This window comes from Hydra viridissima, unplaced genomic scaffold (genome assembly GCF_058129835.1).
Source record: "Hydra viridissima isolate aposymbiotic clone 2 unplaced genomic scaffold, HvirCarnegie_v1 scaffold_13, whole genome shotgun sequence".
Classification (NCBI taxonomy): Eukaryota; Metazoa; Cnidaria; class Hydrozoa; order Anthoathecata; family Hydridae; genus Hydra; species Hydra viridissima.
This window is the reverse complement of record NW_028324312.1, coordinates 6,913,350-6,927,634: the sequence shown is the minus strand read 5'-3', so window position 1 is coordinate 6,927,634 and position 14,285 is coordinate 6,913,350. Positions and strand designations below refer to the sequence as shown.

At 29.2% G+C, this 14,285-nt stretch overlaps 1 protein-coding gene and 2 pseudogenes across 1 annotated transcript; 2 read left to right on the top strand and 1 right to left on the bottom strand.

The window, feature by feature from the left end:
* Positions 1-1,260: 1,260 nt before the first annotated feature.
* LOC149880211 (smad nuclear-interacting protein 1-like) lies at positions 1,261-9,130 on the bottom strand (annotated as a pseudogene).
* Positions 9,131-11,538: 2,408 nt separating this feature from the next.
* LOC149880210 (uncharacterized) lies at positions 11,539-12,356 on the top strand (annotated as a pseudogene).
* An 81-nt stretch (positions 12,357-12,437) lies between these two features.
* LOC149880209 (uncharacterized) lies at positions 12,438-14,040 on the top strand. The gene is made up of 5 exons (XM_090070905.1): positions 12,438-12,577; positions 12,719-12,957; positions 13,078-13,224; positions 13,327-13,731; positions 13,807-14,040. The coding sequence occupies exons 1-5, from the start codon at positions 12,520-12,522 to the stop codon at positions 14,038-14,040; spliced, it is 1,083 nt and encodes a 360-aa protein (XP_089927031.1). The 5' UTR covers positions 12,438-12,519.
* The last annotated feature ends 245 nt before the right edge of the window (positions 14,041-14,285 follow it).

Genomic DNA, 14,285 nt, shown 5'->3' with positions numbered 1-14,285 from the left:
CAGATTCAGGTTGTATTTCTACTAATCTTTTATGCGATATTACATCACAACACTTTTCGAAACCGTTTATGTGATAATGCATCAAAACAAATGCAAGACCTTGAAGATAATCCATGTGTTTGATAAATAAAAAGTACAGAAAATCAACATAATTAATGTGATTCCGGGTGTCTTCGAGTTCAAAGATGATCTTCGTTTAAAATCCAATAACAATCTTCCACAAATATTACATTTATGCGATAGTGAAATAAGTCTCTGTTTCGAAATCTTGGTTTTTTATACAGGTGGGTTATGAAAAAACTAAAACTAACCTTGGTTTACATGTTCACAAATAACAATGCAGCGCGCTGCATTTGTTGCTTGCTGTTTATTACATACTATTCCGCTGAATATTGTTAGTAACAAAATCTGTTATTAATGAACGAAAGAAAAAAGATTAATCGATTAGCCATGAAAAAATCCAGTTCATTGAAATCTGTTACAACTTGGAGAAGAATAAAAAAGCTAAGAAAAAAAAACAGTAAGAAAAATTGAGTAATAAAATTGAAATGGATGCATCATTTAAATCAAACATACCGTCCAAAAAAGAACGATTGCAACGAATATCAGCTTTTATGAAGCTTCTAATTATAAAAATTATTCCTCTAGGTGGTCATGTTTAAAAATCTATCAATTGTAAATCGTACAAATGTCGGAAACCTATCATCTTAAACTTGTAGTTCAGTTTGATCTAACACGTTAAAATCATCTTAAAAGAACATCTTAAAAAAATCATGAAAACACTAAAAACCTGGTTTAGGCTTATCATCAAAAATTAAAAATGAAGTTATTTATCTTCTGGTATCACACTTCAAACACAACTAAGGTGCACCAAAAGAAGTTAAAATTATGGAGTTTAATTTATTCGACTCGTGATATTGCTGATGGAGAACCGATGATGTCACAAGTCTTATTTTACTAACAGAAACAATTGCGTTAAAAAATCTTTTTTTGAAAGTTATAGAGAAACGTGCAAACGATGTAGCTTAAATTGAAAATACATTTTTAGAAAAAAAAAATTCCGATTAGACTTTACTATTTTACATTAAAAAAAAAAAATCTTTACAAGATTTTTCCTAAAGTGACATCTGAGACCAGTCTAGCAAAAAATTAATATGCACAATAAAAACGTTTTTTTTTTTTTTTGTTTTTTTTTTAAGAAAGACTCATCAAAATTGTAAATCATATAATAAATGTGAATTACAATTATTACAATTTAGATCAGTCTCTCTATTCTACTTCCACATCTTCTCCGTTATCATCTTCAAGGGGCTCATCATCTTTTGACTTTTCATGCAGAAGCACATAATCACGAGAGCTGAAGCCAAATTTTAACACATCCTAAAGAAGAGAAGATCAAACATCTTTCTATTGCAAAAATAAGTTTCAAATATAAAACATTCAACCTATTAATATAGCATTCAAGTATGATTCAAATACTTTCTAAAATATGCAAGCAGCCATTAAAGAGTGCAAAAGTCTATTGCTATAGAAAAAGAAAACACATCTTTTCAAACATCTCAACATATCTTCTTGGTTCTATCTTTTTATTATTTAAAAATGTGCCATTAGTTGATTCCATATCTAATACATAAGGTCTATAGAAAACGTACACAATAATTTTAATTGAAATGTATTTTTTTACCAAGAAAAAGGGGGAGAAAAAAAGATACATGCTCACCTTACACTCTCACCAATAGAACCATCATTTCTCTTATATTCAATAAGACGAAACTGCAGAATAGCCTGTTGTTTTGAACAAGATGGGTGATCAATAGGAATATCTGCTATCTAGTGAATATAAAGTCGTGAAAAAAAATTCTTTTTTAAACAGATTTTGCATTTACGTTATTTGTAACTTGGAAATGGCACATTTCCGTATTAATAATAATACCTATCAGGTAATTTTTAAAGATATTTATTTTTTAAGATGTTGTAACAAACAACAAAGGTATTTAATAGTATTAGTGTGAAAACATTAATACTGTTAAATACGTTTGTTATTTGTTACAACATCTTATACTGGAACAATAAATAAGGTTAGAGAAATATCAAAGCAAAGGAAAGCTGTTACTAACAAATATAATAATATAACTGATAATAGATATAGTTATTTTAAGTTTGAGATAAACATTCATTTAACATAAATATTTAGTTAACATAAATATTGAAAAAAGAGATTATACTTTATTTAAATCACTATAAGAAAAACCAGAGTCTTCAATCTTCATGCTATAATTAATTGAATATCTGGCTTATAAGCATTTAAAACTTGTTCCTCTTGTCCTTACAATCCAATGGGGAGCTTTTATCATAATTCAAGTTTCAGAGGTAACACCTGTCTCAGACATGATTGAGTGTTTTGAGTTAAGTAACAAAGTTTTGGATTTTTTAGAAGTTTGTTTTTAGATATTACCTACATTTATTTACTTTAGGATACACCCTAATTGATATTTTTGTATGCTTTATCACACTTTTTGACCATTATGATGTTGCACACTCTCTTAGTATCCAGCGATAATTAACAGTGCAATGATAGACTTTAAGTATTTTTTCCACTGCTCTTCTGTTTTGCATTTTTACAGTGTACAAATTTAATTTTTTAAACAAATATCACATCGTATTGACAGCATAGAGCTGTTTTAATGAAAAGTATAATACAAAGAGCAAAATGAGACAACAAGAATAATATCGACAGAAAAAAATTTGTGAAGGATAAATTTAATCTGTTAATAAAACTCTGTTATTTGATATTTTAATTTTGATATTTTAATTTTGAGTTACTTTACTTCTTTCACTAAAGTTGCCTTTAATATAAAAAATGGAACTTAAATTTTAGATGTCCAAAGACAGCCCAATAGGTAACTTGTTATTTCAAAATGGAGTGCTTCTTTTCAAAAATGTGTAGATAAAGCAATTTTTTTTTTTTCATTTGATTAAACATTGAGAATTTTCTAGCATGAATATATGAAGAAAGTCAAAAAGTTATTTGCTTTCTATGCATAAAAAAAAAAAAAAAGAAAAAAACTGATAGAGAGCTCACAGGTATTTTTAAACAAAACATTTTGAAAGCCCTTTAAGTATCAATTGATTTGAGTAATGCTAGATGCTTTACATTTTTTATTTAAACTGCGTTAGCAGTGCTACAAATACTCAACAGACCATACAATTTGTGGTGAAAAACTGAAATGCATTTTGGACTACAATGGCAAGTAGATGTAGCTATGATGACAACCAATGTTTGTCATAATTTAAAACTTTATGTAATACATATTTAAAAAATCTTGATAGAAATTAGCTATAAAAAACCACATGAAAAATTATATTTAGAAAATTCATCAAAACAGAGTGTAGTTTAAGTATTTTTTTAAGCCATATTCTTACAGTGTCTTTTTGTACAAAACTTAATATTTTATAAAGTGCAAAAATCCAAAATTTGGCTGAAATGTGCTGCTTATCTTGTTTATAGGATAAAAAATTTTTGAGACTTAATTTTCTCACTCATTCTAAGAGATTGGATTTCAATGAAAGTATATATATTTGGTCCACTTGGTGTATCCTATTACACCACCAAATGATTTGATTGCTTTTTTTTAGTTGTCAAAAATATCAAAAAAAAATATTTGACTCTTGAAATATTTGACTCTTGAAATATTTGACTCTTGAAAACTTATAGTTAAAAGTTTCAACCCAACAAAAATCGATTGAAAAAATATTTGCAGAAATCTAAATTTACATATAAATTTATATAATAAAAAGATTTGCCTTTCTATCTCTTCCAAACAAGAAAGTACTTTGTCTATGAAGTTGAAGCATTTCTATAACAAGAAAAGATTTTTGAATATTGAAAAGAACTAATTATGCCCTACATAAGTAGAGAGGATATATACATGCTACGTATGCTCTACACAAGCAGAGTGTTAATTTGTTACTAAATAAGTGAAGAAAAGCATATGATGACTTTCGACTTGATTTTTTTAAGTAAAGTCTTCATTAAAGTTATTTTTTATGAAATTATGCGCACACAAGTTTTTTAAAAATGGACTAAAATTTGACCATGATAGCTATTGGCACAATAATTCATTTAGAGAAGAAAACCTGAAGTGCAAAAATTATTCTGCATAGATTGTCATAAAAAATACAGATTTGGTCATAAAAAAATGGCAGTTATTTTAAAATAAGTTTCATACCAGAAAAAAACAGTTGTTTCAATTTTTTTCTCTTTGCTTTTTTTAATGAAAGACTTGTTAAAAAGTAACAAAATAGAATTTGGCATGATATAATTCTATTTCTGAAAATGGAAGCCAAATGTAAAGAGATGCTTTGCTCTACATGGAAATGTAAGAGTTGCTTTCCTCTACAGATGAAGGAAGTTGGAACATCTCTGAGCACAATTTACAGTCAAAAACAGTTTAAAAGAACAAGGACATGTCTAACACAATCCAGAATCAGGAAGGAAGCATTCTATTATCACAGCCAAGCTAGTTATTGTCAATAAAATCCAGATTGATAGAAACTCCATCAGGTCAATAAGAAGGATGTCAATAGACTTCAAGGTGCCCTTAATAACAATGAGAAGGGTTGTCAAAAAGAACGTTGTTCAAAATGGCACTCACTACAGAATGTACAATACCAGAATCATGTGAAATCTGTGTGCTCAATGTTCTGGCTTGGGATTAAAGCTATGATTGAAGCTGTGGTTGAAGCTGATGCTGGCTACATTGATTAAATGCTGTTAAACACTTTTATTTTTAGTTTTATTCTTGAAAAAACTTCAATAAGTGGACAATTCTGAAAATAAGTATTCAAATTAAAAAAAAATTGAAATTTTGCGCAACACAGTTGGTCTCTGTTGTCCTTTGTTACTTTCAAGAACAGTTTATTATATGGATAAGTTAACTATGTATTCATAAGAAGAGTAAAGGTAATAGACTACATGGGTAACCCCAACAGAAAACTGATTCCTCTTCTATAAGAAAAGAAAGTTTTAAGTCATTTTGAAACTTGCTAGAGTGGATTAGAACAACGTACCAAAAGCTACATCTCCTTTAAAGGGATAGAGATGCCACCTTAATTTAGGTTTTAATGCTTCAGGAGGCTCGTTGTATTTTATCACCACACCCTGAGAGTTTAAAGTTGAGAGAGAAAGTTAACTTAATGAAAGAAATAACTTTCCTGTTGAGTTTTTGAACAGCTTAACTCCTTCAGGTATGCTACCTCATAGTTTAAAATTGAAAATTGGTTGTGTAATTATGCTACTTAGAAATTTAGATCTCAAAGCTGGCTTATCCTATGGTACTCGAATGAAAGTTTGTGCTCTTCAAAATAATTATATTGATGCAGAGGTTTTGACAGGTGTTTCTGGTGGTAAACAGGTTTTTGTTCCTCGAATTCAGTTGGCTCCATCAGATTCTAATTTACCTTTTGTTCTAAAACGTCGTCAGTTTCCTGTCAGATTGGCTTACTCAATGACAATTAATAAAAGTCAAGGTCAAACATTTGATAGAGTTGGGGTATATCTCAAAAAGCCGTGTTTCTCTCATGGTCAACTAAATGTTGCATGTTCAAGAACTAGGGCAGCATTTAGTGTCAGGCGGTGTTACTGCTTTAGAGCTAGGTTGTGTTGTCTAGCCTTTTTTAATTATTCTGGAAACACAATAATGTCTGTTAATGTTTAGCGTAATGTGTATGGGAGAGTATGCAACCTTGATCTTTAAATCTAGGGTGTTTTAATGTCTTAAATTTGAAGTAATTGAATAAATAATATTGAATATAAAAACAAATATACTTTTATGTAGTTATATGTTTAGTAAAAAGATAAATATATAGTTAACTTTAAATTGGTTTTCTACTTTTGCCTTTCATATTTTAATTTGGTTTTTCAATTTCGCTAGATTTTAGGATCAAGGGTGTAAATATTCTATTGTTATGTGTTATTGTTGTGATGTTTTGTGTTGATAGACTGCTGGGCTTACCTTCACGTTGGTGTCTATTGTTAAAAATGAATAATAGGTAGTTTCATTATTGGAACTTACTGCTTTTATTTATTTACTAAAAGCCAACATTATGCTAAAAATGCAGTTTATATCTTAATTTGATTTTTTTTTTTTTTTTTTTAATTTATTTTAGTATTGTTAATCCTTTGCACTTCGAAACAGATTTTATAGTTACTTTTTCGATAAATGTTTATATTAACTGCCATGTCAAAATAGGTTACTATAAATAGGTAAATCGATTTTTAGTTTTTATGTGGTTTTTTTCTTTAAGATTTACGATTGACGCATTTATACGATTTATAAAAAGAAAACCTGATTACCTTTTATTGTAAATTTTTGTCAGTTAAAATGATATAAATATATGCAATTAGTTCAATTTTTTTTTTTAGTTTTCTCTATTTTATGCCTAATAATATTTGTTGTACGTAACTTAGGGGATCTTTTTAAACGGGGGGTGAATATTGTAGTTTTGCGCATTTGTCAAATATCGAGTTACTTAAATTTTATAAGGTGTTTAACTAATTAATTAGCTTAATTTTGAGGAAAGAAAAAATTCTTATATATGTTAAATTCTTAAATCATTCTTTCACATTTTATTATTCTGGTAAAAATAGCTCTATTCTCCTGACCACCATTAAGGCAAAAACGGGGAAGGGAGGTCTTTTATTAGTGTCAAAATATTTAAGAAAATTAAATTTTGAGTAACAAAAGGTATTTTTAGTAAATGGTAGCATTGCCGTTTATTAAAAACTTTTGAAACAAAGAGGCCATGTATGAAAATGGTCAGATTAGTGCCATAAATAGGAATGATCAAATGTTCAGTTATTTTTAATTAATTTATTTAGTTGTGTGCGTTTAACGTTTAAAGACAATGTCCTTTTTTAAAGAAACATGTATCAAGGGGATACCAAAAAATTAATAATTCATGTATAATTAATGTTCGCTTTATATTACTCTTATTAATTAAAGTTCATGTTATAAAAAATATAAAAAAAATTTATCTTTTTTCGTCAATTTAAAGCATGATGAAGTGTTATTATTTTCTGTCAGCATCAAAAAACGTATTGTTTTGAACTTAGTAATGTCGAGGAAAATGGTTCTGCCTTACACTGATATGACATATGTCAGTTTTAAATTTCTCAAATAATGTTAAATAATTGGTAAATTATTTTACCTTCGCATACTTTTTATTTTAATTTTACAGATGGTTTAATTTTTTAAATTTGAAGGCGTTTTTCTAAAAGGGTTATTAGTAATGGTTTCGCAACTTTAAATTGTGGAAAACAGCCACCATAAATTAACAGACCGACCTTAACCCGTATTACGGGTTGCTTTTTGCTAGTTTTTATGAATCTTAACTGAACTCAACTGAAAAATTGAAGAAAGCTCAACAATCAAAAGCTGAAAAAAGCAGGTCTTGTATTGCTTAATGAAATACAATAAGTCTAAAAATTATTAGCCCACCCTTACATAACTACTTAATATTTGCAGTCATATAAGAATTATAAGAGAAAGTTACTCAATGTTAGCAGGGGAGACCGTTACAAAGAATTGCTTGGTCTATGGAAAAAAAATTTTCAGTGATGAGATATTTTTGAGGTAATAATAGGAAAAGTGAAGTTTTAACCAAAAGATTGAAATCTGAAAAATGCATAAGTTGCTTTGCCGTAGCAAGGTGGTGGTGGGAGTGTTTACATTTTGGTCTTGGTTTTGGTTTTTGCTTTAACTTTAATGAAGTAGGTTTGTGTAATGTCTATGCATACTGACATACCTAACACACCTGCTTAAAGGCGCTAGAGAACTGCATAGTTTTATCAGCAGACATCCTGATTGATTGAAGCGTATGGTACTAGTTTTTACAAGATTTATCTTTCCTAAACATCTCATACAGCCCAAGCTTAGATAAAATAATCTCCTGGCTACCTAGTTTTACAGGTTTGAGTCCAATCAAATCTATTTGGACTTGGTAGGTAAAAAATCAGCCAAGGTAAATAGATAGCCTAAACTAAGAAAAAGAGAGCATTTAAGGCAGAATTTAACTGTTTAGTTTATTGATTAAAACTGTTAACTAATTCTTATAAAAGGTTCCAGATAACAAATTTACGTATCCATGCTAGTTATTAGTTCTGAAACTTTAACACGTTTAATATAGATGTTGTTTGAAATGGAACTTACTAGTTTCCTAAAAAAAAAATTTTTTAAATTCAAGAAACCTCTCTATCAGGTAAAATTGCCTCATTAATGAGATCAAACTTTTGTTTTACTTGTATTCGAAGCTCCAAATCAATCAAAAGAACTAAATACTGTTTCTACATAAATATAAATCCAAGTAATTTTTTTTTTAAAGGCGCACCAGGTTTCAATCCTGCGAAGAAATTGTTGAATGTGTATCAAAAGCAGATCTCTTGTTTGCCAGAAGAAGATTTTGTTTGCACGAAGCAGATCTTTTGTTTCCCAGAATAGAGCTTGTGAGGAATTAGTAAATAGGTTTGTAAGTTCAGCTGTCATTGAGATTCAGCCGTCTTTGTGGTCAAACATTCTTTTAAGTCTTTGGATGTTCCTTTTTGTCATTTTTTTAAGCAATCCTACCACTTCCAGGGACTCTCTGGTGCCCAGGATTGTTTTCAACTCGTAATGGTATAGATAGTGTTAATTGGAATTTTTTTATCTAGAAAGTAATCAATCGTAAACTTTATCCCTTTAGATCGATTTTTCAAATAAAAGCTGTACAAACGTTATCGTCGTGCTTCTTGTTTTTCTTTCATTTTTCTCTGTAAGAATAAACTATTTTAATCTAAAATAAAACAAGTTTTCTACAGAATTGAAAATGCAACAAACCAGATTGCAAGTATAAGTAATATTAATATATTACATAACTTTGTCTTCAGAGTCATTATCGTTTTTTGTAATTAGTCATAGGTAAGAGACATTCCAGAATCTTGAAACGTTTAGCTAGGAATTGGTCTAACTTTGCAAGAAGCTTAAGACACCTCTACAAGTTAAGACTTAACCAAAACAAAATTAAATACCCAATAACCCTCTAAGGTATTTTGATACTTTTTTTTCCTGCAGTATAACTTTTCCTCATACATCATACTGATACTTTAAATGAGCTTTAATATTTCTTTTTGGGATGACATTGGCAAAATAGTACTACACTACATCAATACAATTTTCTTTGCTCATGTTTTTTTAAAGTGACATGTTCACACGGACAATGTTCCATAAAGAATCTTTATCAAAATTTTTCCGTGTAACCAATCACTGAAGCCAAAAGTAAAATTGTTATCTTAGTCCTGACGAAAGAGAACTAATAATACAGTCTCTTTTTCAAATTTACTCATTTTTAAAAAGCAAAACTTAAAAATACCTAACAACCTTGCACTTTCTTTAAATAAAGTCATGATTTATCAAAATAAGTGAAGAAATAATGCAAAGAAAAGAAAATTGTGAAGTTTATCCAACACTTAAGAGGTGTTTTGTAACTTTATAAACACAAACCAATACTTAAAAAATGAGCAAACTGCACTGAAGTTCTTTTCTTAATTCATATAAAAAGAAATACATTGTTGTGTAACGTCATCTTTTAGTCACAAATTAATGGGTGGTAAGTAACAGGGTAATTCCATTTAAAAGAAGCAAAGTCATTCCACCCACCCCCTAAGATTTTTTATTAAACTCTAACCAGTGGTACCTATCAGTGAAACATGAAAAAATGCCATATTTTTTGTTGATGTCTGCCATGATGGATTTTATAGCATCACATTTTTTAAAATAATTCAAACTTTTTTGGAAGAAAACAGCTGAAAATCAGTACCTGAACATTTTTAAGGGTGCTAAATCAAATATGTAGAGAGAGTATAAAATTTTTTTTTATTTTAAAATGGCGAAGACAAATTTTATGTTTTTTAACATGGGTTACACCTTCACTAATTTCTGGAGTTGCCCAACTCTCATGGGCTTGAATTTTTTTCAGATAAAAGAAGAGATGTTAAACCACCTTAATGTAAAAGACAGATTTGGTATTTTGAATCATTATAAAGATATACTATTTTGAACTTTGGACTGAAAATGCCATTTTTTGGGTCCATGTTCTCTATTATGGATATTTTAGTGCTACCTTTTTCTGAATAATTCAAGTTATTTTGGGAGATATTGGCTGAAAATTGGTATCTGACCAATTTTGAGGGTAATGAATCTGAAGATAAAGAGAAAATAACCCAATTCAAAGTTGCCGGATGTTACAAGTTTGAAAAATAGATTTTGTTTTTATCAAGATATTCTTTTCTAAATGTCGTAATGTGAAATTAGTTGTGATATAATAAGTCTAAAAATTATTTTGAAGTTCCGTTGTGAAAACTGCTGGAATGTTACGGAATTAAAAATTTTGATAGTTGTTACAAAAAATACTTGTAAATATGTGTTAATTGTAATTATGTGTTGGTTTTTATGACGTTTATGAAGGATGTTGTCTGGTATAAAAGAACAAAATTTGTAAAAATAGGTTTTTGTTCAAAGAGAACATTGTTGTCATTTCATCGATGTGTTGCGAGAAAACCACAGTTTTAGATTAAATAATCACCGAGTCTTATTTTCTATGTTCATTTTATAAACCATGGTAAACGGTCAACATCGCTCGATTTCAACTAGGAAGTGAATGTGATCTGACAACAAATTGATTTTGTGTAACCTTAGGGAACTCTATGCAGCATATAAGATAAAGTACCCACACCACAAAATCGGGTTATCCTTTTTACAGTCTTCAGCCTAATTGTCCTACCATAAAATCATTAAAGTGATTTTCTGTGGCAGAGAAATTAAAGTTTGCATGATTTACCAGTGCAACAGTTGTCCCGGCAAACAAGCTGCCCAACATTTCTTACAACAGTATCTGACGCAAGATGATAATCCAGAAGAGCAATACAAAATGATGGAAGTGATGAAAATGAACAGTCAACACTAGGTTTCAAACAGTGGATAACAACAGATAGAACTGACTTATTAACAATGAAGCTTCCATTAAGTGAATTAATTGAGCTTCTGTATAAAAATTTTGATAAAATTTCTTCTCATACATCGCGAAGTCACAATCAAATGTGACGCTATTAAATCCAACAACACAGGTCAGAAATTTAAGGTTTAAGTTTACTATCCGAGTACCCCAAAAATGTTAACAAATATAATAAGTGGGGCATCTGGACACTTTATTTTCATATTTAGAAAAATCTGGGAGGTATCACATTTTTAGAAAATTGACATAGAAAATCTGCTAAAAAGTCATTATTTTCGTACTTAAAAAAACTAAATATACTGACAGAAAGTTGAAGTTTATTTTAAAAAATGTTCATATACCAACTTTTCAAGGTCTTTAATTTAATATTTATACATAAACATTATTAGAATACACAAAGTTGGTCAAAAAAACATTTTTTATTAAATATATTTCTTTTTGACTACGCATTTTTATTTTTATTTTATTATATATACCTAATATATAGAATCTATGGTTCCTCTGCTCTCTAAGGAGAAGAGAGAATACCATTTTAAAAGAAATCATGTACTTTTCAAAAGATCATTTGCTGTTGCTGCCTTGAAAAGAACAACAAATGCGTTCCAGTTAATAAAAATTTGGAAGGTCTGGTTCAAGTTTTCTGTAAGCCTGAGTTTTCACTTAAAGTATTTGCCTACCCTACAGGATTATGCCCAGGTTGCAAGAAAAACTTGTATCTCTGTAAGGCTGGTAAAACTATTGCAGACACAGTTTCTTTAAAATGGAAAAATTCTGATTTGTCTAGCTTGCAAACCTCTAGAGATTGCTCAGTATTATGCAGTATATGCAGTCAAGGAAGAAATAGATTATTAAATAAAAGTATGAAAAAGGGAACTAGAGCAACACTGAAACTTTGCCAAATATGTTTATGTGAAATTGCTAAAGGTAAACCCCACAAATATTCCCCTTTAAAGAGTAGCATAAATCTTTCTGAGAGTATTTCTAAAATTTCTAAAAAGTAAAAGAACAAGTAGCTTCTTCCCTTCTTAAAGAAATTTATTCTGATCAAGGGCAAAATCTAGGAGCTCAAGCCATTCTCAGAACAGGTAAAATATTGTTAAATAAAAATAGCTGTTATGTACGTTCTTAAAATAACAGTTTATATTATATTAAGGAAGTAAAAGTATTCATACTACACTCGGTACTCGGGAAAGTGACCAGAGAAAGATTCCTTATAATGAAGTAGAGGTTTTGGTAAATACCTTAGGACTTAGTCAATTGAAGTCAAATGAAGTGTTAAAAACTTTGAGGAGAAGGGGTGTAAAGTTTGAGTCAAACATGGAGAAAGCCCTGGATGAAAAAAGTAAACTACTTTACAACTTTTATGTCACTGAATTATTAGACTTTCAAGAAAAAGAAAATGATAATAACTATGCTACAGTGAAGAGACACTTGGTATATATTGAAGATATTACAGCATTTCTGGATTTTGTAATGAAATATCGAGGGCAGGTTCCACAAAACACATTTGTAAAGGTTGGAATAGATTCAGGTATTTATATTTAATTTATTTAATTTATATTACATATGATATTTTAATTATTGTCTTTTTGGAAACTTGTTTTAAAAAAATATTATTTGTACATATTTATATACAAATATGTATGTGTGTAAGTATATATATATATTATAGGTGGAGGATCACTGAAAGTTATAGTAAATCTGTTTGATCCAACCAAGGACAGGACAGAAGATTGCAGCTCCTTAGGATCATACTCAGGAACAAATACGTCACTTGTTTTAGCTTATTGTGAAAGGGTAAGTGAGAATCATTCTAACATGACAATGATTGTGGAAAGATTAAAGTTGCATGAATGCAAGTACTCATTGGCTTCTGACATGAAGTTAATCAACATATTGCTAGGAATTTCGGTGTGTTTGTTTTAAATAATTTTAAGATAATAAGACATATCATGGTAAAAACTATATTAGGAAAAGGTTCTTTTCACCCTACAATATATTTATAAATTGAATTATAATATAAAATTTTAGGCTCATGAAGGAAAGTATGCTTGCGCATGGTGTGAAGGTTCTTCAGAATTATTTGCTGGAGAGTTAAGAACATTTCAACCTTTGAATAATTACTATGAACTGTATTCATCTGCAGGATCTCCGGTGAAAAGAATGAAAGAATATAAGGTATAAATGAATAAATATATTGTAAATATTTTCGAAATTTATCATCCATTACCATTTTATCATTTTAAATAGGATAAAAAAAATTGATTTCCATATATTTAGAATGTCATTAATCCTTGTCTGCTTAAGATAGAAGACAAATCCCTAAGTATAATAAGAGAGATTCCATTACCAGAACTTCACCTTCTGATGGGATTTGTTAACCATGTGGCAGCATTTATAATGCAACTTTGGCCTGGATTTATAGATTGGGTCAAGAGCATTGGATGCCTTCGAAAAGGTTACCATGGAGGAACATTTGAAGGAAACACGTGTAGAGAGATACTTAAAAGTTGCGACAAACTTGAGTTGATAATGCCTGTTGAACTGTATCCTCTCTTAGAAACAATGAGAAAATTTAATAAGGTTGTTGATGGTGCCTTTGGCTATAAACTTGACCCAAACTATTCAATTTTAATTGAAAGTTTTACACAAAGCTATAAGGATGCGCAAGACTATTGCAGAGAGGTAATTGCTGTTTTCTTTACCCTTTGTATTTAAAACCAAGTTATTGATAAACATATTTATAGTAAGCTTTTTTAGTTTTTAGGTAAACAGCTCACGGTTACTTGGAAAGTACATGCTGTAACAGCACATCTGGAAACATTTGTTGATTTGAGTGGCCTTTCCCTTGGGCAGTTTAATGAGCAGGCATCTGAATCATGCCATTCCAAGATGAAAAGTGTAATAAACAGGTTTGGAGTCTCGCAGTACAGCAACAAACATAAGGAAAGAAGCAAAAGAATTGCTGAAGTGTTCGGTTCAAATAATTTATAAGTTATTGAACATTAATTGCACACGAAAACATAAACATTATTGAAATCTTTAGTTAAAAAAATTTGTATATTTATTCAAAAAGACATTATAAATATATTAGTACAAACAGTTTTTGAAATATTTTATTTATTATTTATTATATTATTATTATTTATATATATTTGGTTATTAGACATACAATACTAATATTTTACTATATTACAATACTAATAAATTATTTATATACTATCAATATGTTCTACTTT